The 26948-nt window shown below is 40.5% G+C and overlaps 2 protein-coding genes and 1 pseudogene across 3 annotated transcripts; 1 reads left to right on the top strand and 2 right to left on the bottom strand.

The window, feature by feature from the left end:
- Positions 1 to 1105: 1105 nt before the first annotated feature.
- LOC133607574 (uncharacterized) lies at positions 1106 to 5610 on the bottom strand. Of its 2 annotated transcripts, XM_061962332.1 has the most exons (3): positions 5043 to 5609; positions 4293 to 4843; positions 1106 to 4217 (listed from the first exon to the last, which is right to left on the bottom strand). In XM_061962332.1, the coding sequence occupies exons 1-3, from the start codon at positions 5051 to 5053 to the stop codon at positions 3268 to 3270; spliced, it is 1512 nt and encodes a 503-aa protein (XP_061818316.1). In that variant the 5' UTR covers positions 5054 to 5609; the 3' UTR covers positions 1106 to 3267. The 2 variants fall into 2 exon arrangements, with proteins under 2 accessions (XP_061818316.1, XP_061818315.1); XM_061962331.1 differs by having other exon boundaries at positions 4293 to 5610.
- A 1155-nt stretch (positions 5611 to 6765) lies between these two features.
- On the bottom strand, positions 6766 to 12362 carry LOC133607248 (uncharacterized; annotated as a pseudogene).
- Positions 12363 to 13184: 822 nt separating this feature from the next.
- On the top strand, positions 13185 to 26214 carry LOC133607576 (leucine-rich repeat neuronal protein 4). The gene is made up of 2 exons (XM_061962333.2): positions 13185 to 13313; positions 19878 to 26214. Exon 2 carries the CDS (start codon positions 19886 to 19888, stop codon positions 20582 to 20584), a length of 699 nt encoding a protein of 232 aa, XP_061818317.1. The 5' UTR covers positions 13185 to 13313; positions 19878 to 19885; the 3' UTR covers positions 20585 to 26214.
- Positions 26215 to 26948: the final 734 nt, after the last annotated feature.

Here is a 26948-nt window from a genome sequence, read left to right as displayed (position 1 = left end):
AAAAAACCTGTGCAACTCATTTGAATTCCATGCCCAAAAAGATTAAGGCAGTGCTGGATAACAATGGCGCTCACATTGAATATAGGACAATTAGAAAATAAACGCAGAAGGTCCTCCTGGATGCATCCCTAGTAAGGTTTTTCGGGCATGTCCAGCCGGGAGGAGGCCTCGGGGCAGACCTGGGACACGCTGGAGGGACTATGTATCACAGCTGGCCTGGTAACGCCCCGGTGGTACTCGAGGAGGTGGCCAGGGACAGGGTAGTTCAGGCATCTCTGCTTAGACTGCTGCCCCCGCGACCCGGACTTGTATAAGCGGCGGGAAAAAAATGGATGGATGAATGGGAAATGCAAAGGCTGAGTGTTGAGTTATTTTCAGAGAGCGGTACATTTGTACTGCTATACAAGCTGTACAGTGACTACTCTAAGTTCTATACATGTTTTAATTCTACACTATTGTCCCTTGAGAAGATATGATGGTTGCAGACATGCAAGAACTCCAGTAAAACTTTTTATAAGTGTTTAAATGATAATATAGACTGTACTACAGAACAGTACAGTATGTATTTTGTGCTGAACTTGCAATCACACCAAAGAACACATCAGCTGTTCTTACTTCGGTGTTATTTGGGATCTGTGTGTGTGTGTGTATGTACAGTTTACACAGATCGCGACCATCTGTATGGCATAGCAGTTGTGATGCAACAGGGTCACATCAATACAAGTGGCGAGTGTCTTTGAACACAACACAAACCTCAACGTAGCAGCAGGTTACAGCAGGCATCACTTGTGTCCAACGCAAGCGTCATTAGATCCAACAGGTGGCACTGTGGTGAAAAACAAGTGTTACATTCAGAGTAATGATTCGATTGTGAAAATAATACGAATTAATCAACTTGCCTGCTGTTTGTTTTAGAGCTGTTTCGGCCGTAGTCTGTACTGTACCTACCAACTCTCCATGTCCTTTCATTGTTACTTGAGACATCTGATCCAGGTTGTAAAGGACACCATCGGATAATTTTAGAGTATACTAAGCTTTGGGCATCTTAATTCCACATGGCAACAAGTTGTCTTTCCAATAAAGGTCAAGTATGAATAAGGCCTTTTTAATTTAGAAACATTTACAGTGGACTTAATGCACATGTTGGGAGGGGGTAGGGATACACTACGGTACATTTTGAGCACAGAAGCATAGAAAGGTAATTTCACAATAAACACAGACTTCTAGTTTTTTTTGCCTAAAGCTTCATTCAAATGCCTTATTTACGATCATACAAGGTAGAAGTACAGTATAATCAGGGGGGAACTCTACCTTGACAAGCCATACTGTGGCTTTACGACAACATAGTTTACATTTGGAGCATATTTTCGATAGCAGGAGCTCATTAGAGCACAATATAGCATACACGAAAAAAGACACACATTATTATTTTAAGAGACTATATGGAGTATTTGGGAAAAAGTTAAGTGTATATTTACACTATGAGTTAGCATATTTATATTTTCAATAGTATGAACAACAAATGCAATGTCATTAGACAGAATGACATAAATACAGTCATATTTACAAACATAAAAGAGCATCAAAATACACTTGGTGGCATTTTCCTTTGTTTGTCAATTTGATCATTACTAGCTTTATAAAGCCTCATTTTTGTACTGGACCATATTAGCTTTTAGGCAGTTTCAATGGGCTGGTAGAAACAACACAAAAGTAAAACTCGAAAGTGAAACTTGTCAGGAACTAGATGGACTAAGGACATGATCAATTACAAAAAAAGCCATACTAGAGAGCTAAACCGTAATTAAAATGATAAAAGTTCTGTGAAAACACATGCAGTGAACACATGTGAATAGTTAAGCGCCATAACAACTTGGAATGTGAGCTTGCATTTCAAGGGAAAAATGGTACAAAAGTTGGTGTTGTGTGTATTTACCTCTAATTATGGTATTTGTTAGTGTTGAATAAATGACGCTTATGTGAGTGTGTGGCACACTTACTGGCCGTATTGACACTGCACTGACACTGGCTGACTCTTTCATAAAGGCGCCATCTGTTGGATTAAAAAAGTCACTACATATGACCCGCAAATAGAATGAGTAGTTGGTAAATATAATTCCATCCATCCATTTCTACCGCTTATCCCTCTCGGGGTCACCTCATCGCAGGGCCAACACAGATAGACAGACAACCATTCACACACTCGTGCCAGGTGCATGTCTTTGGAGGTGGGAGGAAGCCGGAGTACCCGAAGAGAAGCCACGCAGTCACTGGGAGAACATGCAAACTCCACACGGTTTGTTTAATGAAAAGGTGTGCAAAAAGGAATATGAAACGTGTAACTCTAGTCAATGAGCCAAATAGTTAACAGTGAAGTGAATTACATTTATATAGTATTTTTTTCTCTAGAGACTCAAAGCGCTTTACATCGTGGAACCCATTATGTACAATTAAACAAGTGTGGGTGGCATTGGGAGCAGGTGGGTAAAGTGTCTTGCCCAAGTACACATCCACACTGACCTGGATGGCAGAAGCGGGAATCGAACCTGCAACCACCAAGTTGCCGGCACGGCCGCTATCAACCCAGCCACGCCGCCTCCCACAGAAACAGAGATTCACCTTATTTGGTGCAATAACATCAAAATTATTCAACGCTTCGTGCTTTCTCCCTTTTCTTAGTTTCATTTAGATTGATTATGGCGGCAAATAAACCATCAAACATTTCAGGGATTCCAGGTAAGAATTACAATATTGATCATTTTAAACAGTCAAGGCACTTTCAGAATTGTCAATGTTCTCAACTTTTTAGTCAAGATTGTTAAGAAGCTGACCAACTTGTAACATATGTGTTTTCTACAACGGCGATAGGAAGTTAAAAACGTCTAAGAACGTAAAGCAGAAAAATGCCTCAACAAGAAAAAAAAAATGACAATACAAAATCAGTTATTTAAAAAAAAAAAGTTTTTGTACCAATTTGCTGACTTTCCAAGACAGAATTGCCCTTTCTCTGATTCACTGATATTAATATTATGCCTAGTCCTTAATGACTTTCTTCAGGCTTCTTATTGGCTAGTATTGCATCGCTGTGCCTTGGCCAGCAAATGTCTATTAAAAATTTTTCTCATTTGTTAGTGCTTTTTAAAAAAGATCCTCGCATTCAGACAGCCAAAATGAAGCTGTCAATCCAACAATAAGCATTTCTCATTTAAACACAGATGATTGGGACACACCACTGCAAATGTCTTCCATCATCCAGTGTTTACCTTTCTAGACACAGTCAACAACTGAGTTGTCTTCCTCCTCTGGCACCCACTCACCAAACCTCATCTGGGGAGAAGGAGCTGCCGGGTGCAGGTTGTTAATGTCATCAATTGTATCCGGTTCTTCGCTGGCTGTGACCGGCAAGTGTCCGCCCTCTTCGCGGTGTGTCCTTATGTGTTTGCGCAGCGCGGCGGGCTCCTTGAAGGCGCGGTTGCAGAAGGGGCAGCAGCACGGCCTCTCGCCTGTGTGGATGAGCTGGTGGTGCTTGAGGTGCTGCAAGCGGCTCAGACGTTTCCCGCATATGGAGCACACGTAAGGTTTCTCTCCGGTGTGCGTGCGCCTGTGCTTGCGCAGACCGTCCAAGTGGCGGAAGCAGTTGCCGCACTCTGAGCACGAGTACGGTTTCTCCCCAGTGTGTATACGCAGGTGAGTCTTGAGGGCGCCGGACTCGCGGAATCGGCGGCCACAGACGCTGCAAGGGTAGGGCTTCTCTCCCGTGTGGATGCGAATGTGCTTCTTCAGGCTGGAAATCAGACGGAATGTCTTCCCACATTCTAAGCAATGATGTGGACGATCGCTAGCGGGATCAACTGCAGTGTCCACACTAGAGGGTCCGGCAGAGTTTCCAGGTCTCCCCTGAGAAACACTGTCACCTCTGTTGGGTCCAGAAGTCCTCGCCAGTGGCTTTTGTCCATCCAACACACCCTGCTGCAGGACGCTGGTGCATTCTCGAATGGGCCTTTGATGACGCATAGAGTGGGTGAAGGAATGCTGGGATGCTCCCTCCTCTCCTACTTGAATGAAGCTCACGGTGTGAGACGGCTGCTCTCCATCACCCACTCTGTTGTCATTCTGCAGGTCCTTCCTGTTGGTCTGACTGGAGCTTGAAACTGGTCCCTGCTCGACTTTAATTTCAAAGCTGGTACTCTCCCCCGGACCCTGGGGCTGCCTGTCATCTAAAGCAGACACGTCATGAAGAACAATAGCTTTGAAGACACAAATTAACAATTTTGTACAGCGTATTTATTTACCTGGTGTGTTGGTGTCGGTGCACATGTCTGTTGTAAAAGAGCCCAGAACATGGTTGGTGACAGAACCATCTGGTTGAATAGACAGCTGGCATAATTTGTACTCATCTCTTGGCTCAAACCCATGAAGTGCTTCGTCCACAGAACCACTTAGACCCAGGTCAACACCGGCTCCATTCACGTTACGAGGGTTTTGATGGTCTCGGTCGAGCGATGCTACAAAAACCGACTGACCGATGTTCTGAGTGCCGGTGTATGAGATCTGAAGCTGGTCGATCAGCTTCTGAGCGCTGCAAAGACACTCCTGTAAAGTCTTCAACTCCCTTTCGGACACCTCCAGGCGCAGTTTGAGTCTCTCGTTCTCTTGTTCTTTGTGCAGCAACTCTTGATGGGTCTCGTTGAGCACAAGCACCACTTCACCCAGGAGAGTATCAACAGCAGTCGACATGGCAGTTTGAATGGTGGGGGCGAGGCGGGATTTCAGCGATGTGATACTCATGCCGACATACTCGGCCTTGTCTGGCTTGCGATCGTAGCAGGATTCTGGCCCGGTCCTGTCAGGAATAGGGTTTATACTCTGCTTGCGGTTTCCACTATTCAAATTCATGCTGCTGGAGTAGCTTAAGCTTGCCCGCCTGGTAGTCATAGCTTAACTTTAGTTGGTTTGTTTAAAGCAGCTCTGTTAACACGACCACTAAAACGGGCATCAGAATAGGTCGATAGTGAAGGTGAGAGTCGGGTAACAACACTTACGTTTGTTCCATTGGCTTGACGTCAATGACAAAAACAACAGGGTCCGCACGCTACGCTAGCATTAGCCAGCTAACGTTACCTACAACAGACACTCTTCGTTTCAGTGGATATTCCTCAAAACACAGTTTATGTAAACTAATTATATATTACTCATTAAAATTACTTGGGACAATATCATCGTATCCGTAAAAGATGTAAACATTGCTCTGTATATTCGTCTCCCATTTTAAATCTGGCACAGCGATACTGTTTACTGAGGCCCGTCGCAGAAATATGACGTCACACTTTATCTGAACTCTGATTGGGCAAGAGCTTCATCTATGGGGGGTGTTTAAAAAATATGGCATTCACTTTCCTAATAATAAATGATAAATGGGTTATACTTGTATAGTGCTTTTCTACTTTCAAGGTACTCAAAGCGCTTTGACAGTATTTCCACATTCACCCATTCACACACACATTCACACACTGATGGCGGGAGCTGCCAAATAAATTTGATACACTTGGTGCGAATAAAACAACAAATATAAAATAAAAGAGAAAAAATGTATCGTTAATGACACAAATTAATTTACTTCAGTTCATATTTCCGAAAGTTCTCCTGAACTAATTGTGCTTGTTGAAAAAAAAGATATCTAAAATTTAGTTAGTGTAAGGCTAATAATTTATAATTATAAATAAAAATGTTTTTTTTTTAATCAGTAACATTTTATAAGATACAATTTAAGAAGCATTGACGTCATAATGAAATCATAAATGCTCTCAAATTAGCATTCAACGTCTAAAACCATACATCTACATGTAAGGTTTATATTCACCGTGAAATCGTCGGTCTCTCAGTCTAAGGATGTTGTTAGTAAGTATTCCCATGGCGTGGTGTCAATTATTGTCACACAGCGATCAATCAACAAAATGTACCAATGTTGTACTCATTCTCAAAAACAAACGACACAAAACATTTATTTGAATGAATGGTGTGTTGTTCGCAAATAATGACGCTAGAGGTCGCTGTTGATTGCTCAGAAAGTACAGTCCTAAAACGAGGCGACAGTTTGATGATTTATTTTTATTAGTTTTCAATGTAATTAATTTAAAAGTATATTTGGTAAAGTGGTAAGTTTATACAAATGTACTTTACTTAACATACAAATAACAAATGTTTGCTCCTATGTGCTACTGATTGCATATTACCTCTAGCGTGTGTTGAGATACATCATATCATTAGTTAAAACAAAAAACTCATGCAATCTGTTACTGTTATGTGCACGATAATGAACTTGCTGGTAGTTGAGAATACTTGGCACATTTTATGCAATATCCTTTGCAATGTCAAATGGTATATAGTGCCAAATACCAAATATTTTCTATTAGTTTGATAAAAGGAAAACCAAGAGAAATTATTCACAATTTAAAACAATTTAAAGCTTTATTTGATCTTTTGAAAGGCTTTTTTTTTTTTTTTTTTTTTTTTTTTTTACAGTTATGTAATTTGGAAAAAAATGTGTTCAGTGTTACAGTAAACCCTTGTTTATCGTTGTTAATTGGTTCTGGGCCTGACCGTGTTGAATGAATTTTCGCAAAATAGGAATTATTAACAATAAATCCAATATTTTCATAGCTAGAGCATAAAAAACGGTTTACGACCTTCCAAATATGTTTTTTAAACAATATTAGAGCCCTCCAGACATTAAATAATATTCAATAATATTCACATAGTAGCAACTTACTTACAGCCATTTCCCAACTTTGAGCATAGGCCATGAACAAGAGCTTTCCAGTAATCCCAGTCCTCATGGGCCAATTTCTCCAGCTGCCCCCATGTGGCCAGACCTCTACACATCTGTATCCAGGTCCCTGCGCAAGCTGTTCCTTGGTCTGCCCCTCCTCCTTTTACTTTGTGGATTCCAAAAGAGGGTGTGTTTTTCTGTGTTGGATGCAGGCTTGCGAAGGGCATGGCCAACCCATCTCCAGCGTCTTCTGGGGATTTCTTCCTCCACAGGCTGCGGTTTTGTTCGCTGCCACAGCTCCAAATTACTGATGGTATTCGGCCAGTGTACTATTAGGATTCATCTGAGACAAGTGTTGATAAAGGACTGAATTTTTTCACCATTGTTCTCCAGCTCTTTGCACCGTAGAAAAGTACAATCTTCACCATGGATGTTGAAGATCCTGATCTTGGTGTTCTGAGGCAGCTCAGAGGATCCCGACATTCTTCAGCTAGTGGAAAGCTAACATACTAACATTTACATCAGCACCTATAGCCTAGACAGATGGGGGTCATGCTATTATTGTTTACTTTGAGAATCTGGCTCTTCCCGTTGTATGTAAAAAGGCCAAGGCATGCTGATTGAGTTGCAAATATAGATGTCTTCTCCTGAATTTGTCGCCGTGTGTGGGAAAGAAGTGCCTGTTCATCAGCAAAGTCAAGGTCATCCAATTGTGTCCATTGAATACTATTTTTCTTCTGGGCAGTTGATCTCTTCATTACCCAATCTTTTGCCAACAGAAAAAGGAACTGTGACCGCAAGCATCCTTGCCTCACTCTTGTTGCAGTTGGAAAGTTTTAGTAAGATGCTGGCCATGAACCACTCTGCAGGTCATTCATTCATAGGATTTCCTGATTATACTAGTATTGTTTGCTGTTACCTCATAGTGTTTTAGCAGTCTCCAGATGGTCTGCCTATCCACACTGTCATATGACTTCTCATAGTCAATACAATTCATATATCAGTGACTTCCACTCTAAGGACTGTTCTAAAATAATCTGCAGGGTTGTTGTCTGGTCAGTGCATGATCTTTTCTTCCTGAAGTCAGCTTGCTGATCTCGGAGATGTGGGTCAACTGCATCTTTCATTCTGTTTAGGGGTACTCAATTGAATATCTTAGCTGGGGTTGACAGAAGATAGGCTCCAGCCACCCCCGCAACCATGAGAGGGATGAGCGGTAGAAAATGGAAGGATGGATGGGATGGATGAATGGATGGGTTGAAATAAGTGTTTTCCCCCTGTAGTTCTTTGGGAGTGTGCACCCTCCTTCCACTCTGATGGAATGTCCTCCTCAACCCAGATGTTTTGGAATAGGGGATAGAGTATTTCCACTGTGGTCACTGCTTTCAAAGCTTCTGCAGAAATGGTGTTTGGCCCTACTGACTTCCCGTTTGTCAATCGCTAGATTCGCCTAATATATTTCTTCCTTCGTTGGAACATCACAGACTATAAGATGGTCAATGTTGGCTGCTTGGATAGGTTTGATGGAGAATGTCTGTTGCATGCCTGGAATATGTTTTCCTTCTCTGTCCCTCACTGGCCCGCTAAACTTGCCAGAGAGTTTTTTTGTTGCCAGTGCCTCCATGTAATTTTTCTTATCTGCCCTTATCCGCTTCTTACTATTCTATTTGCTTCTGAATAATATTCTTGGGTTTTGGCTTTTCTAGCATGTGTACAGCAATTATTTATTTCTGCCTTCTTTTTTTGCCTCTCAGAGATACTTTCTAAGGTCCCTGCTGAGATCTATTCTTTTTTCCCCTGCTTCTTGTAACCTAGCACTTCCTGACATGTTGATGTTATTGCCTCCTTAATGCTCTGCCACTTTTCATCCATGGTCTCCCCCTCGTTCTGCTGTTGCAGAACCTGGGCCTTTTTAAAAAGTGTGGTTCTAAACTCTTGTAGCCTAGCTGTTTCTTTCAGAGCAGTGATGTTGTACCTCTGGCATACTTGCCAACCCTCCCGGATTTTCCGGCAGACTCCCGAAATTCAGCGCCTCTCCCGAAAACCTCCTGGGACAAATTTTCTCCCGAAAATCTCCCGAAATTCAGGCGGAGCTGGAGGCCACGCCCCCTCCAGCTCCATGCGGACCTGAGTGACGTGTTGACAGCCTGTTCACACGTCCGCTTTCCCACAATATAAACAGCTAATGATCGAGGGCGAGTTCTTGGTTTCTTATGTGGGTTTATTGTTAGGCAGTTTCATTAACGTCCTCCCAGCGCGGTAACAACACACAACAACAGCAGTCAAGTTTTCGTCCCCCGTAAAGCAGTTCGTCTGCCGTAAACAGCAATGTTGTGACACTTTTAAACAGGACAATACTGCCATCTACTGTACATGCATATGTGACCCACCCATAATGTGTCACATTTTTGTGTTGATTTATTTATTTTATTTTGTAGTTTGAATTCGTTTTTGGAGCTGTCATTACACATTTATCAGTATTCACATTGGTCAGTAGGGGGCAGTAGGGCGTTTCTTCCCAATTGAATGCTATCACCTGCAGACCGGAAGTGTCTTGTCATTCTGATGAGCGCGACCAGTCTGTGAACAATTGAAACGTCCTGTGTGCTTTTTCCTCCTGTATAACAGCTTAGTTTTGGTGAATCAACTCACTGAATAATTTTACATGTGATCTTTATAAGTTTAAGTACACATTCTGATGGTGGAGCCTAACTCTAAAGTGTTTGTGAGTTGTAGTTTGTATTTGTGAATGAATCCAGTGCACAGCTGCAGTAATCAATACAAAAAGGCGACGTGAGTGCGCAATGTTTATATAGGAACTTCTGATCCTAATTCAGACTCCCAAATTAGAGCTCCCGTTTTCTTATTGATTTTATAATGTATATTTGTATAATGTGTGTGTTCTGAAATAGTGACAGAGAATAGAACAAGGATGGACAATTCAACCCTTAACTCAACAATGACTAGATGAGTGTTATGTGTGTGTATATGTGTAAATAAATGAACACTGAAATTCAAGTATTTCTTTTATTTATTTATATATATGTATATATACATATATATATATATATATATATATACATATATATATATATATATATATATATATATATATGTAATAAAATATATATATATATATATAGCTAGAATTCACTGAAAGTCAAGTATTTCTTATATATATATATCTTAACCACGCCCCCCAACCACGCCCCCGCCCCACCCAGACCACGCCCCCACCCCCCGAAATCAGAGGTCTCAAGGTTGGCAAGTATGCTCTGGTCTTGGCTGATTTTCCCTGACCAGTTCTGCCTCAGCTTGAGCTTCATGCGGGCGCCCAGAAGATGGTGGTCTGATGCAACCTCCGCTCCCCTTCTGACTTGTACATCTTCAAGAGAGCTTTTGATCTTTTTCCCAAATGCAGAAATAGTCGATAGGTTTTGTGTAATAAGGGCTAGTGACACTGTATCCGTTTATGTTGGAAGAAGCTCTCGCCCGGGTTGGTAGTGGCACACAGCTTGGCAAACCTCTCCCCATTCTCATTTATTTCCCCTTGTTTTCCCATTACCCCTGGTTTTTGCTGCTGATCTTGGCATTGAAGTCACCCATGGTGACGGTAATGTTACGTCTTGGGCATGCCTGGATGATGGTCAGCAGTCTGTTGTAGAAATCCTCTTTGATGTCCTCATCACTCTCAGTGGTCAGGGCACAGCCTTGGATGATATTCATGTTGAACGTCTTGTTTGTTGAGCGGAAGCAGTCAGCAAGAATCGGTTGGTTATGCAAATACCATCCAATGAGAGCTCTGTGTGCCATCTTTTTTAACATCAAGGCCACTCCCTGGCTGTGGGGCGCATTTGCTTCCTTGTGGCTCGAGAACAGCACCATCGCCCCAGTGGCTATAGCTGACCAAAGCCTGTCCACCTAGACTCAGTGATTTCCAAAAAGCTAGGTTCTAGCGTCTCATCTCGGCTGCCAATTGATGATGCCAGTCATCCTCTGCGTACCGTTGTCAGTAGCCAGAGGAGCCTGTTCAGTGCTAGACTGCTTCATCCCAAGTGCAGGACTAATAGACTAAAAAACTCCTTTGTCCCACACGCCATTAGACTGTACAACTCCTCTCTGGGAGGGAGGGGGGTACTAGGATGACAGGGGATGCAAAACAATAACAGTGCAATAATTTTTCATAACATGGTCACTACTGTCTAGTTTCTCTTGTTATATTCTTATTTTACTGTTATATTTTTATTCTCATTGTTGCTTTTTATTTTTATTCTATTGTAATATTTTTCTATTTTGTTTCCATTTATACCCCCATTATTTACTTTTTACTTTTTAAATTTGATCTCAACTCTGTACACTGCTGCTGGAATTTTAATTTTCCTGAGGGAATTCCCCTGAAAGAAGCAATAAAGTACTATCTATCTTTCTATCAATTCAGCGGTTTTACCGATTTCAAACATGGTTCTGACATTTCATGTTCTGATGTTAGTGGTGGTCCTGGTAGAGATGACGGTCGCTGGCATAGTAGTTTCCAAAGGGCTTTCACTACTTGTCGTCACATTTTCTCAAGCTGTGGGTTCAACCTCACCCAGGGCGTTAGTTACTTTGGAGTTTCTTGTATGTGAATATGTAACATTGATCTTTTTCTGGGATAGGATTGTTCAACCCACGCCCAACCCCCAACCTGGAGGGCCAGGTGCTGCTCTTCGTCTGACCTATACCCTGTGCAACCAGCTGGGGGCCGAGCCCATTCCGGTGTAGTACACAGGGTCATAGAGACACACAAGCTTCCAAACCACTGCAAAGTTTGAGTTTGAGTTTATTTCGTAGATGCATGCATACAACATGATCCATCACAATTTCCAGTTTCTCTATTCAACAAAGTAGCAACACACTGAGGAGGATAGTAGCAAATACTACTGTAGTGTTGATATGTTGAGTTAATTTAACCATGTTTATGGCTGAAAATGGGTAATAGGTAAAAAAATACAGAGATTATGTGTAAAAAAAGATACAAACGGGAAAAAAAACAGCAATGAAATGTGGCGAGGAAAGCTGCACCTGCATTTTACCAAAACAAACTAATGTTTAATCACAGAATCAGAAACGTTTTTTGTTCCATTGTCAGTGAGGGTTCACACACAAATTTTTTTAATTTTTTTTTCTCGGTGCAATGGTGCTACATGAAACATGAACTAGCAAAAATAAATCACGATGAAATTAAACAACACATAGAACAAGATGAATAAAATAAAAATATGATAAAAAGTAATCTCTATGTATTGACATGTACATGAATGAAATGGGCAGTGAGTAGTAGATGAAGGTGGATTTAGTGGAAATGTGCAATGTGTTACGTTAAAACACTGAACCGAAAGGCAATAATGTATTTCTCTTGTGTTCACGCTGGTCACTATAAGCAGCCATTTTGTAGACAACAAATTACAAAGCGCAGGATGTCCTCGCCACAGTTGAACAGGTTTTATTCGTCTGAGTGTTTTGCGTTTGAAATACAGATGATTGTTCTTCACAGAGGACAAACATGCTTTGTTGTATTGAGTCACCCTTTGGATGAAAACATTTGCAGGCCCATGTTGGCCATTCACATGTGGTCGGGGAAAAAACTGACGCGGTGACAGTGAATTGTGTGGAAAACAACCCACTAAAAGTAACCATCTGCTTGCATTTATGAAGTAGGTCAAATTTCCTGTTTGATGGACTTTACATTTTTATTTGTATAGCAGTGATACACGTTGGTATCTGATACACTGTGTAGTGCACACAGTGCATGTAAACACCCACACACCAATTAATGTGTGCAGATAGAGAGATAGACAACACAGCCCCGAGTATGTCCCAAAAATAAGAGAAGACAGATGTGATAGTTGAAGTGACATCAACAATGCTCCTTTTATTAGTTCTCTCATAAAATCCAAATGTTTTTTCCTGATGTTAACAAAGATTCCATCCGCCCAAATTACTCAACATCCCTCTTTTTACTCCCTTTTAACCATTTTAGAGAGGCGACCTTGCAGACTGTCATCCGACAAGTCTGATCACGTTTATTTCCCAGATTTGGTGAGCAGGCGAACTTTAGTTTACACATAGTTGTCGTGTTGCATGCAAAGTCCTGCATTTTATTGAGGTGAGACGAGTGAGCCACCAGCCATCATCAGCAATGATAAACCCTCAATGAACCGCAGCCATTCTCTTTTAATCGCCTTCTCCTCTTTAAGGCAAACAAGAGCTCGTTAAGAGGCAAAAATGTGCACAATGTTGCAGTAATGCGCATGCTGGCCTCATCAGCAATGATTTCATAGTGATAGCAAACTCTGCTAATAGCATGCACACTCATCTTACTCTAACAGAGCGGGAGGGGGGAGTGAGTGGGAGGGCAAAAAGAAGGAGGTGATTTTTTCTTTTTTCTTTTTTTTTTTTAGAGGAGATTCAGATAAATAAATAGGAGCAGCAGGCAAGTGGAGGGCACACTAGCAGATTCCTCAAGAGTTCATAGGAGTGCGAGCATCTACGGCACCATTAACAGGTAGGAGCTCCGTTTTCAGCATTCTACTCAGCTGAACTTTTTTTTTTGCACAAAAATGTGACCACTTATGTGAAGAGAATTAAAGATATTTTAGGTGTTTGAATGAGATTCGTTGTGTAGAAGTTGCAGTATTCCCGTAAGTGGATCCAGCTGACTGGGCTTCATTGTGTCCTGCATGGGTGTGTGTGTGTGTGTGTGTGTGTGTGTGTGTGTGTGTGTGTGTGTGTGTGTGTGTGTGTGTGTGTGTGTGTGTGTGTGTAGGCATTTGCTGGGCCTCTTGTGCAATACTACTGCAATACTGTCTGGAATGTTTGAATTGGTGTGAGCTTAACTTTCAAACCACAAAAAGTGAAGTGAATTATATTTATATAGCGCTTTTCTCTAGTGACTCAAAGCACTTTTACATAGTGAAACCCAATATTTAAGTTACATTTAAACCAGTGTGGGTGGCACTGGGAGCAGGTGGGTAAAATGTCTTTCCCAAGGACACGACGGCAGTGACTAGGATGGCGGAAGTGGGGATCGAACCTGGAACCCTCAAGTTGCTGGCACGGCCACTCGACCAACCGAGCTATACCGCCCCAAATAAAAACATATGAAATATAAAATTAGATTTATATGAATATATTTACAATATACATAATAATGAACATTTGACTTGTAAATCTGTGATATATATTTTAATCTCCTGTCCCTTGGCAAGTTGATTAGAAATAGGACAAACTCATTTTAAAACATAGTACACACAATATTACAATTCCAAGGTTTAGATGGGAAGCTGATGTTGTAGACACTCACTGCCATACACTTACCTCACATGATTCATAAAACAATTGATAAAATGCATATTGCATAATATACATTAACACTTCTATTTTTGTACAAGTAGTCAATAAATGATGATTACAATTTTGACTCTAAAGCAGACATTTTTTTTCAAAGCCTTATTAAATGCTGCTTGTGTTGCTCGTTCCCTTATATTTACAGGTATTGTAATCCATAGGGTCCATAGGAAAGTGAGAGTTGGCCAAACACAATTTTTCTAAACGGCACTAAACGGTCCCCTCAGGTGCTGGACTTAGTTGTCCGGTTGGTATTTCTCTTTATAATGTTTATGGAGGAGGTGACGCTAGGTTAATAGTTTTGTATACTTTAAGATTAGGTAGTATTTCAGGAGTATTCTGCAATGATGATACATGATGGGTCTTTTTTCAAGCACTTTTAATGTGTTTTTATAAATAACTTTGACAAAGTAATTGAAATATGGGTATAATCATTAAATTAAATTAAAGCTCGGCAGTTTGTTGTTAAATATTTTCTTATATATTTGAATTTTTTTTTTATTCACCGATTTTTTTAACTTGATGCTTACAGTGCATCTGGAAAATATTTACAGTGCTTCACTTTTTCCACATTTTGTTACAGCCTTATTCCAAAAAGCTAAACAAAAATCACATAAGTGGTCACAGCCTTTGCTTAATACTTTGTTGATGCACCTTTGCCAGCAATTACAGCCTCAAGTCGTTTTGACTATGATGCCACAAGCTTGGCACACCTATCTTTGGGCAGTTTCGCCCATTCCTCTTTGCAGCACCTCTCCAGCTCCATCAGATTGGATGGGAAGCAGTGGTTTTCATCAAGAATGTCTCTGTACATTGCTGCATTCATCTTTCCCTCTATCCTGACTAGTCTCTCAGTTCCTGCCTATGACAAACATCCCCACAGCATGATGCTGCCACCACCATGCTGGACTGTAGGGATGGTATTGGTCTCCTCCATACATGATGCCTGGCATTCACGCTAAAGAGTTCAATCTTTTGTCTCATCTGACCAAGTTTCTCATGGAATGAAAATATTTCAAGTGTATTTTGGCAAACTTTTTACTGAGAAATTGCTTCTCTCTGGCCACTCTAACATACAGGCCTAATTAGTGGTTTGAGACAGAGATGGTTGTCCTTCTGGAAGGTTCTCCTCTCTCCACAGAGGAATGCTGTAGCTATGACAGAGTAACTGTCGGGTTCTTGGTCACCTCCCTGACTAGACCAAGATGAATGCAGCAATGTACAGAGACATCCTGGATGAAAACCAATGCTTCCCATCCAACCTGATGGAGCTGGAGAGGTGCTGCAAAGTGGAATGGGCAAAACTGCCCAAAGATAGGTGTGCCGAGCTGTGGCATTGTATTAAAAAAGACTTGAGGCTGTAATTGCTGCCAAAGGTTCATTAACAAAGTATTGAGCAAAGGCTGTGAATACTTATGTACATGTGATTTGTTCAGTTAAAAAAAAAATTTTTTTTTTGCAAAAACTAAAAAACTTTTCACATTGTCATTACGGGGTATTGTGTGTACAATTTTGAGGACAAAAACAATTTATTCCATTCTGGAATAAGGCTGCAACATAAAATGTGGAAAAAGTAAAGCGCTGTGCATACTTTTCGGATGCACTGTATATGATAATAGTGAATCAAACTCCCAAAAACTTACAATTTTGCACAACCCTAAGTTTTGTTCCAAGTACAGATACATCTGGATAAGTATTAATACTTTTTTTTTTTTTTTTTTTTGCAGAACAATATACACACTGATTTGGAAACATTAAGGTGTAAGTGGGAGCATTCAGCCAACTTAATACTTCTGACATAGCAGCTGCGCCTTGCTGCTTATTTTTAGTATGCACATATAGACCAACATCATCTATGTGCATCTATATATTAGATGGACACATTTTTGGTAGGTCATTGATGTACATACTATTTAATTTAATGTATTCATTTCAACAAATAAAACAAATATAGCATTTCTAATACAATATAGTCATATAAAAAAACAATGGGAATATTAAAAGAAGAAAAAAGAAAAAATGTTTTTCCAAAAGGGAACAGAAAGAAGCAAACGTTTATAATGTCCCGGCCCAAATAATAATTGCATTTATTTGTTTATTATTTAAAATATTACTAAATAATAACGGGCCCAAGATTGATCCTAGTGGCACATGTAAGATGTTAATGTCAGATGCAGGAGATTGGCGGTTTTGTTCACAAACACATTGCTTACTAAGACCACCAGCATTGATTTTAAAATTTTCCAAAAAGTAACATATGTTATATTATTCGTTGGAACGTCCAACCTCCCTAAAACACATCCTGGTGAGAAGGTCGGAAAACGGCTTGAAGACAGTCTGCAAAGAATAATCTATGCAAAATGTTGACCAAAGAACCACCATTACATGTTATGTCGACCACAAGGAAGTTTTTTAAATGTCGCAAAAAAATCATAATCCCTTTAATTTAACGTATAAAATCAAACACTAGTAATGTTGGATTGAAAAGGGGCCACATGAAGCCACTGATTCTTTATGTACCCGTGAAGCACAAAATTAGTCCTGTCTTTTCTGCAAGAAGCTTGGTGATTGAAAAAACAAAAAAAATATGGTTGGCTCCATAACTAAAAATTTTAACAAATACAAGATGGCAGTCAGTGGCCTTCGCTCTGGAGCTTCATACAAGATTTGATTCGGTGGGGTAAGAATGCTTATGAAAAAGGCAAAGGAAAAGAATTAGTGTTAAATTCTGTACTTTCATACAGGTACTGACCAAATTCTGTCTGTACTAACGAGAATCGATTAACATAAAATCAAACGGTGCCATATTTCAACATTTTTGTTGTCCATGATGTCAGGACCACTTGCAGACCAAACAATGGCTCAAACATTTGGAGTGGAAACAAGCCCCCAAAGCAGACTCAGTTGGACTGCCGCTAGATAATGTTGCAATATTCAATGCCAACAAAGCAAGTATGTCTCATAGAAATCACTTGAATGTACAGTAAGGCTCCACTTGTCCAAAATGTGCTGAGTTGATGTTAATTTATATTTAATCTGCCATAGACATGCTACTGAATTAGCATTAGCGATTTTACATGGCGATTTCAACACCTTTGGCAATAAAAATCACAACTTATATGTATGTTATCAAACGGCTGGTGTGTTATAAGTACAATACTTACAGTACAAACAATTTCAAGGGCTCAACATAAGACTAGACTGGTACATTCAATTTCATAGCAAAGACTACTTTCTGGCTCGGCCTATACTCTACTGCCCTCTAGTGTCTCTGGAATTCCAACTGCATGCAAAGTCCATCCATCCATTTTCTACCGATTGTCCCTCTCTGGGTTGCAGGGGTGGCTGGAGCCTATCCCAGCTGCAATCGGGCGTAAGGCGGGGTACACCCTGAACAAGTCCTGTATGCAAAGTATGCTACATAATACTTACAAATGAGACTCAGAAGTGTAAGAAAACAATATATAACAAGTGGACAGCACAGTTATCATTACTCAGTTTTAAATGTTAATTAAAAAAACTGATTTTATTATTAAACAAACATTTATTAAAACTCAAAGTATCAGTCAAAGTTCATTTATATAGCCCTCAGTCACAGGTGCCTCGAAGGGCTGCACAAACCACAATGACATCATTCATTATAATGCGAGAGTCCAGTTCATTGGGGGCAAGCAGAGGGTCGTAGGAGGTCTCTATCCAGGTCATAGAAGAGTGGTCCACACTAGGTCAAGACTTAAAACAGCTAGCACTTCCTCCATCAATTATCTGTATCCATCTTGCAGGAGAAGGGGGCAAGAAAGAGAGAGAAGCAGCAGGTCAACTGGTCTAAAACAGAGTCTATTTAAAAGCTATTCAGTAGAGTTTTAAGAGACTTAAATACTCCTACCGAGGTAGCATCTCTAACTGTTGCTGGTAGGGCATTCCAGAGTACTGGAGCTTAAATAGAAAACGCTCTAAACTTTTTTTGGGCTCTGGGATAAGCCGGCGTTCTTGGAACGTAGGTTCCTGGATGGAACGTAGGGTGCAATACAATCAGCAAGATAAGATGGTGCTAAAACATTTAATATTTTGTACGTAAGTAATAAAACCTTAAATTCGCAACTTATGTGTACCGGGAGCCAGTGCGAGTGAGCCAATATAGGCGTAATATGATCGTACATTCTTACTACCAACTGTAATCTTTTAAAGCTGGACATAGGGAGCCCCGAAAATAATACGTTACAGTAATGGAGAGGAGACGTAGCGAACGCGTGTACAATGATCTCTGCGTTATTGGTGGACAAAATGGGCCGGATTTTAGCGTTATTACGGAGATAAAAGAAGGCTGTTTTAGTTTCACTCAATGTGTGACTCAAACGAGAGAGTTGGGATAGTTCTTCACTGAGTTGCTTTGTACGATTGTTTTGTTATCACATTTCAATGTGGTATCTTTAAACAAGTGCCGGTATCTACCAGGACCGATAATCAACATTTCCATTTTCTTAGCGTTAAGATGCAAAAAGTTGCTGGACATCCATTGTTTGATGTCATGTAGACCGCCTCCAGGTGACGACAATCTGGCATGTTGGTCAGCTTTAGGGGCATGTAGAGTTGGGTGTCATCAGCATAACAGTGAAAGTTAACACCCTATTTGCAAATATGCAGTGCATACTAAAAGGAACAGGGACAAGCACCAAACCCTGTGGAGCTCCGCACATTACCTTAACATACTTCGAAGTGACATTAATACGGGATACACAGTGCATCCTGTCAGTGAGATAGGAGTTAAACCAAGAAAAAGCTCAGTCTGACATACCGAAACGTGCCAATAGAATGTAATGAACGACGGTATCGAAAGCAGCACCAAGATCAAGTAGCAACAACATGAATGACGCATCAGCATTCATAGTTAGCAATAGTCACTTTTGCGAGGGCCCTCTCAGTAGAGTGATTTGCCCTGAATCTCGACTGGAAGGGTTCACAAAGATTGTTAAACGCTAAGTCTTCATTTAGAAGTTGTGCAACAATTTTTTCCAAGATTTTTTAGATAAACAGAAGGTGCGACACCGGCCGGTAGTTTAGCAGGAGGTCAGAATCGAGGTTAGGTCATTTAAGCAGAGGATGAATACCGGTAAATGCTTTTTTGAATGCTAAGGGAACAGTACCGAAGGAGAGTTTCGATTACCAGCTACCAGGAATTGGTTCTGTTTCGTTTAAATGTCTAAAGTACCCATCCCAGGTAGAAGCTGGTGAATGATCTCAGTAGAGTATGGAGTACCATCACCAATAACAACATTGCTAAATTAATCTCTTTAGCTTCAACCCAACTGGCCGTGTTTTGAGTTATAGAGTAACGCCTAAAACCACCATCCTGGCTGTCAGATATATTGGGCTTTGGGAGAGATGAACATGAAGATGGCATGAAAAAACCCAAAACATGACAAGGAGTGTCTCAAGAAGAAGTCCGTCTCTAGAACTTGGAACACAAAATTCAAGTTGCCAAGGGACAGCCTCAAAACATTCACGATTTAGAGAGAATCTTGTATAATGAGTTTACCAAACTACCTACCTCCCAGGATGAAATACTTATAGGTCAAATACAAGTAGATATATATTTCATGTTATTTTGATTGTAAGGGGACACTTATAAAATGAGCAGGGATCAAATGATTATTTCCCTCCTGTAAAAGTGACTATATAAGTACATATTGATACTGATGAGTGTTCTTTGTACCATTTCCAGGCTCTGTGATGGCTGCCAACAGAAACTTTCCCTTGACAATCATCTTCCTGGCTCTCATTAAAAGTTCCATTACCCAGCCGGGGTCCAATCCCGCAGGACCCCTCATACCCGCCAAGGACGAGGAGCTCCCCCCGGATGACTATTACGACATCGAGGACGAACCGAGCACTGTTCCGCCAAAGATCGTTTCTCCGAGAGGAGGAATAGCCGTGCAGAGATGTGACTACAACCCCTGCACGGAGAACCAACCACCGTGCTCCGAGCTCTCAGCCGCCAATCACTGCTTGTGTCCGGGGTTTACGTCTCACCTGGTGGCGCCGGAGGCTCCTTACCTGAAATCCGTAGCTTGGAACGGGTCTGACGTGGTCGTGCGCTGGTGTGCCCCTTTGTCCTACGTGACGGCCTACAGCGTGACGGTCGGCGGGAAAGAGAGGCAGAGGTTCGGGAGGGAGCGGCGAAGGGGCGGCGTGGGTCCCGTCGAGAACTTCTCCGAGGTGTGCGTGGTGGCGCTGAACAACGCCGGAGATAGCGAAGCCTCGTGTGTGATGTACCAGCCTAAGGACCACAGTCTGCCTCTCAAAGCAGGACTGATAGGGGGCGCTCTCGGCCTCCTCATGCTCCTCCTTGTGGTCGTTCTGCTTTGGAGGCGACGGCGGCAAAGGAAGCTGCGGAGAAACATCACTGCGAGTCACACAGCTGGGACATAAATGACAAAACAAACCCTCTTTGGACATTCTGCAATATTTATATTATTACGGATAGAAAAATTATATCAAAAAAGGCCAGGCTTTATTTGTTATTGTTTTTCATTTAATTTATTTATTTGAAACTTAAAAATACAGTATTGTCATCTGATAAAACAATATGGTCATAATCAATGTAATATATGGTAATATTGAAAAAAAAAAAAAAAGACCTAATAATTCAATATGTAAAAATACAAAAAAAAATGTAACGTTACATTGTTAAACATAAAAAAAAGAATGTATAACTATGTAGTATGATTATGTATATATTTTATTGCAGATTTATCTACGTTTGATATTACACATTATGTTGGAGGATAAGCAGAACATGGGTGGGCGTAAATATAAATACAATGCAAACATCCATCCATCCATCCATTTTCTACCGCTTATCCCTTTTGGGGTCGCGGGGGGTGCTGGAGCCTATCTCAGCTACAATCGGGCGGAAGGCGGGGTACACCCTGGACAAGTCGCCACCTCATCGCAGGGCCACATATTTTCATAAATACAAACACTAATAATGGCAAACTATTATTTAAAGTCACTGTTTGACAGTAACGGGTCAAACAATACTGAAGCTTTGAAGCATCACAAAACAAAGAAGTGATGTGTGTGTACCTTTAGGAAAAAAAACATTTGACCGATAAGGCTGCTGTGTCGTTTGACTACAAAGCAGAAAACTGGCGCGTCTTTCAGCTTAGAGTGACAACCCGTACTGAAAAAAGTCATAGTAGTGGTGGTTTTCGTCACGATCATCGATCTAAATAGAACTACTGAGGATTATTTTGATTTTATCTTCCTGTTTACTCTTTGGGTCATTGACCAGATATGAACGTTTCAAATTATGTTTTGCACAGCTATTCGTGCAGAATATATAAATATAAAAAAACATATTCGCTAACTATTAATTTAATTTCCAGGTCTAATGTAGTGACTTTTTTTATCCAGTGTCGGCGCCATCGTGACACATCAACAGTGTCTACACAGTGTCAATACAGCTACTGAGTGTGCCACACACTCACTTACGCATCACTACTGTTTGCTTTGTCATTTTAATTGTAGCCTAGGTCAGTGGATCTCTCACCTTTTTTCACCAGAAAACACTTGGCTTTCCAAGTACCACCATAATGACAAACATTAAAATAGCGTAGTAGTCCTAAATATTCATTAAAAACAAGGCAGAGGTATTAAATATACTTGTTAAATATTTTTGGTTGTTAATATTTTTGGCCACTGTAATATTACACACAGTTTGAACAGTAACACTGTTTGAATATATTTAATTAAGTGATTATTTGGCGTACCACTAGCTAGAGCCCGCGTACCACTTGTGGTACACGTACCACAGTTTGAGAATCTTATCCTAGATGTTTTTAAAAGTCAAATTGTATGTTAAAACCCAAATCATGCTATTTACAATAATTATACAAAAGATCATAATGCTGTCAGGCAGGTGTTGATGTAGGGTACAACAAACCCCAGCCGAGTCATACCAAAGACTATAAAAATGGGACCCAATACCTCTCTGCTTGGCACTCAGCATCAAGGGTTGGAATTGGGGGTTAAATCACCAAAAATGATTCCCGGGCGCGGCTACCGCTGCTGCCCACTGCTCCCCTCACCTCCCAGGGGGTGATCAAGGGTGATGGGTCAAATGCAGAGCATAATTTCGCCACACCTAGTGTGTGTGTGACAATCATTGGTACTTTAACTTTAACTCTACTGCATCCTATTGAAAACTGCTTCTAATACACTTGAATACCTCGGTTGTGTCTTGCAGTGCAAGTGAATACAGTAAAAAGAGAGAAGTCATTGAAAAATATGCGTAGGAGTTAAGTACAATATAAAGTACGCTGATTCATTCTGCAGCCAAGTTTTAAAGGAAAATAAATCCCCGATGACAACGTTTATAGATAATCAGCAGAGTTCTTTGACATCAATTTAGAAGAAAGCCAGTGCTTTGCTGCATGTTTCTGCACAATTTGGGGGCTGCATGAGGAGTAATGTAAACACTTGGAGTCCAAAAAACACAACACGGTAGTTTGTACAGAATATAAACATACTTTAGATGTATTATACTGACTTGATTCAATGCATGTTCTCATTTTTTTTAAAGTATGGTGTCATTTTTGAGAAATGTTCCACACCATATTGCACAATAAAAAAAAAAAGTGTGCTTTATGCTTAATCTCTCTGTGAGAGCTTATGCCACTAAGCACATTGAGTGAATGTGATGTGAATGTCGCCTTTTATTTCTCCTCAGACAAAAAGGCACATAGAACAAGGCTTAAATGAATCAAATTACTGTACATTTCCTAAAGGTTCTATTAAACACAGCTCAACTCTTTCTCCTGTGGAGTTGTTTACTAGCGCCATCTGTGATGATGTCGGAAGTGGGAGCTCAAGTGTCTGACGTTGTTTTTCCAGCTGTCATAAAACATCTTTTTTGTAAGGAAATTTGGATTCCGTTGGACTTGTTTTGACTCCAATAGGGACTCAGCAGTCGTCCACTCCTGTGCTGCTATGAAGCCACGATAAGAAGGAATGTCCACTAATAAGAATGCCCACTAATAAAGAATGTCCACTATTTCAAATCTTCAAAGCTTTTGTCAACAGATTTCCATCTGCATGTCTCACTTCCACATGGTTCCCGTTTGCTATTTTGGCGTCCTTTTCTTACAACAGATGTTTCCAACAGTACTCTGTACACTGCAAAAAAGAGCTGACATAATATAAGATAAAAAGACTAGATTTTAGGAAAAATATTACTAAAAGTTAGAAAAATGATCTGTCTATGCAGCCAGTTAATTTTACTTTATAAAACATCCTAAATTAAGATTTCTATATCTTGAAATAAGTACTTTATTCTGAAAACAAGCATTATTTAACATGCAATTCTTAAATTAAGCATCCTCTGGATGTTGCTGAATTTTTAAACAAGATTTTCTATGTGGAGTAAACTAACATATCTTATTTGAATAGTTATTTTCTCAATTTTAACGCAGAATAGACCAAATATAATTATTCATGCTAACATTAAGATGATGCTGTAAAATGACTAAAAATAAGAAAATTAGACCTTAGAACTAGGGAAATTTATAGAAATAACATTTTAAATCTTGGCAAGTGGCAAATAATTTGCAGGGTAAAGTAATGTGTTGGGCGATCCCTCTTTTTAAGAAGTTATTTTTAAGTCAAGACACATTTTTTACTAGCTCCATCAAATAAATTAATTTTATTAAATCACAATTAATTGCCCATTTTTCCACATAGAAAGTGTGGATAGAGGCAATGTAAAACTATTATTTTTTTAATCACTTATTTCACAAAACCCATGGAGAGCTGGCATTCCAGGCTAAAGCTCCCAGACTCTGGAACAATTTTCACCAGTCCCTCTGTGATTTTGACTGCGTTGACACTTTTTAGAAACTTTTGAAAACTTCTCTTTTGAGTAAAGCTTTTAGTTAATGCACTTTTTAACTATCAATTGTAATCCACTTTGTATTATTTTAATGATGTTGTCCCTGTTTTAATGTAATTGTTGTTTTACTTCACCTATGTTTCCAGCGACCCCAAATGGGACAAGCGGTAGAAAATGGATGGATGGATGGATGGATGTTTTGTCCAACGCTTTGTGATTTTATCTGTGAAAAGCGCTTTATAAATACAATTTACTTACTTACTTACTTACTTATTTGCATGTTTTTGTCGCCCTGGTCCATGATTACTTCAAAACTGATACTGTGTAAAAAAATAAATATAAAAGTTGTAATTTACAGACTTTCCTGCTCTTGAGGAACACATCAGTAGGATAGGACGCAAAATTAAATAGTACAAGGCTTAACATCTTTTTCTCTAGTTTTTGATTTCCGGGCCTGCTTTTCTTTCTCCATTTTCCACAGGTTCGGACTCAGTCTTCCTCCCCTTGAGGGGGCTCCTAATTTTAATGATCGAATATGGCTTGAGTTTTTTTTTTTAATCTTTCCATCCATACTTCCATCTTCTTTAAAGTCAGAATCATTCAAATGGTCACTGCAAATTACACTTTTCTCACTTGGTGCGTCCAATTTTGCACTAGTTTAATTGGCTAAAGAGGACCATACTTTCCTCATGCTCCAATATTTTGGAAATGTATGCAGGCTGGCTCTTTCCTTAGTTGTATTACTACAACCTGCAACAATGCATCTGGTAGACATATTTGTAATTTCTTCAAATTCTGTGTTTAAATAATTCGGGATGAAGATGCTACCACAACATATACTATGCAAGCCTAAAATTGCTATTGTGTCTATTTTGAGGGGAATTTTACCTATAGACATAATTTTAGATTCAAGATTCATGATTGTTTATTGTCATATGCACAGTTAAACAGACGGTTTGCCGTACACTGAAAATCTTACTTTGCTAGTCCACCCTTCAACAAGTCACACAATACTTAGCTAAAAATAAAAAATAAAAATAAAAATGTATATACAAGGCACAGTAAGTAACATAACATTATTGCACATTCTGATTGACAGTCAACAGTATAAATATGGAGGTGACATTTGGTCACAACAGCAGTAAAGTGTCTTTAGTGATCAAAGGTGAAAAGTGTCTACAGTGATGGTTCACAGTTCGGGGGTGGTCATGGTAGCTGTCTTTTGTTCAAAAAGACAAAAGTAAAACGGGGGCTAGCATTCACAAGTTAGCATTCACAAGCCTGATGGCCTGTGGGTAGAAACTGTTTGTCAGTCTCATAGTCCTGGATTTCAGGCTCCTGTATCGTCTGCCTGATGGGAGGAGGCTGAAGAGACTGTGCTGGGGGTGTGTACTGTCCTTTATGATGTTGTGTGCTCTCCTGGTGGCCCTGGTAGAGTACATGTCCATTAGTGAGGGGTCCACAACTATGAAATAAGTCCCAATGTTGTCAGCATTAGAGGGGCTCTTTAATCATGTTCACAAAAACCAAACATTTATCCACGTTGTTTGTTATTAATGTGATATTTTAAGCTGGAGATGAGGAAGAAAACGTTTTCCTGCAGTGTGTGTATAATATTTGTTTCCGGCATGTTTCTTTTGTACTCAAATTTCCCACGAAGAAGGCCAACGTGCTGTTTAATGTCTTTCATATTGACTTGTTTGCTCCTGCAGTCTGTGACACTAATTAGACAAACTGTCCAAAATGTATTACCCAGCAACATTACAGGGACTTTGGAGGAGGCACTCTGTTAATTGCATGACATTTTTTTATCTGATTAATAATTACCGGTACGCGTTCATTTTGACAACCCTACTTTTCATTAAATTGTGTTTTTGGTTTGTCTTACAAGACATTTTGCCTCTCATCCGAGGAGGCTTCATCAGTTCATGCTCACAGACTGAGCGCTTGGTACCAGCTGTTATCTACCTGCTGCATCGTCCTCTCTCTCACCTGGATGGTGGGAGGGGCACTATGAGTATCATGTTCTATGATTTCTCCAGAGCATATTTACACCATTCAGCCAATTCTGATGAGTGACAAGTTGCTCAGGATGGGTGACAGTTCATCCATTGTCTCCTGGATCACGGATTACTTGTCTGACAGGCCCCAGTTTGTGCGACTGGGGCGCTCCCTGTCGGATACTGTGGTCAGTGGTGTAGGTGCTCCACAGGGGACTGTCCTGTCTCCTTTCATGTTCACCCTGTACACCTCAGACTTCCAGTATAGTTCCAGGTCCTGCTACCTACAGAAATACTCTGATGACTCTGCTGTGGTCGGGTGTATCGGAGAGGGACAGGAATTGGAGTACAGGACACTGATCGCTGACTTTGTGGAGAGGTCTCAGGCAAACTATCTGCCCCTTAATGTGGACAAGACCAAGGAGCTGGTCATCGACTTAAAGAAGAAAATGACCCCTGTGGAGCCTATCAAAATCCAGGGTCAGTAGGTGGCAGCAGTGGGGCAGTACAAGTACCTGGGAGTCCACTTGAACAGCAGACTGGACTGGAAAGACAACAGCAAAGCTGTATACAAGAAGGGCATGAGCCTTCCTGAGGAAGTTTAGGTCCTTTAATGTGTGCAGCAAGCCGTTGGAGATATTTTATCAGTCTGTTGTGGCCAGTGCCCTGTACTTTGCAGTGGTTTGTTGGGGGAGCAGCACCAGCAAAAGGGAATTCAACCAGATTGACAAACTGATCCGGAAAGCTGGCCAAACTATTGGCACGCAGTTGGAGGCGTTTGTGTCAGTGAGGGACAGGAGGACACTGGACAAACTGCTCGCCATCATGGACAATCCTGCCCACCCACTCTACCAGACAATTGAGGGACAGTGGAGCTCATACTCCAATTCAATTCAATTTCCTT

Source organism: Nerophis lumbriciformis, linkage group LG09, assembly GCF_033978685.3.
Source record: "Nerophis lumbriciformis linkage group LG09, RoL_Nlum_v2.1, whole genome shotgun sequence".
Lineage (NCBI taxonomy): Eukaryota > Metazoa > Chordata > Actinopteri > Syngnathiformes > Syngnathidae > Nerophis > Nerophis lumbriciformis.
This window is presented reverse-complemented; position numbering and strand designations above follow the sequence as displayed.

What these genes read in the sequence shown, in the direction of transcription:
- LOC133607574 (XM_061962331.1), bottom strand. Translation starts at nt 4,935, where the DNA reads ATGACTACCAGGCGGGCAAGCTTAAGCTACTCCAGCAGCATGAATTTG. An exon ending in CACCGACACCAACACACCAG is followed by an intron (nt 4,218 to 4,292) that starts GTAAATAAATAC and finishes TGTCTGCTTTAG; the next exon opens with ATGACAGGCAGCCCCAGGGT.
- LOC133607576 (XM_061962333.2), top strand. Translation starts at nt 19,886, where the DNA reads ATGGCTGCCAACAGAAACTTTCCCTTGACAATCATCTTCCTGGCTCTC.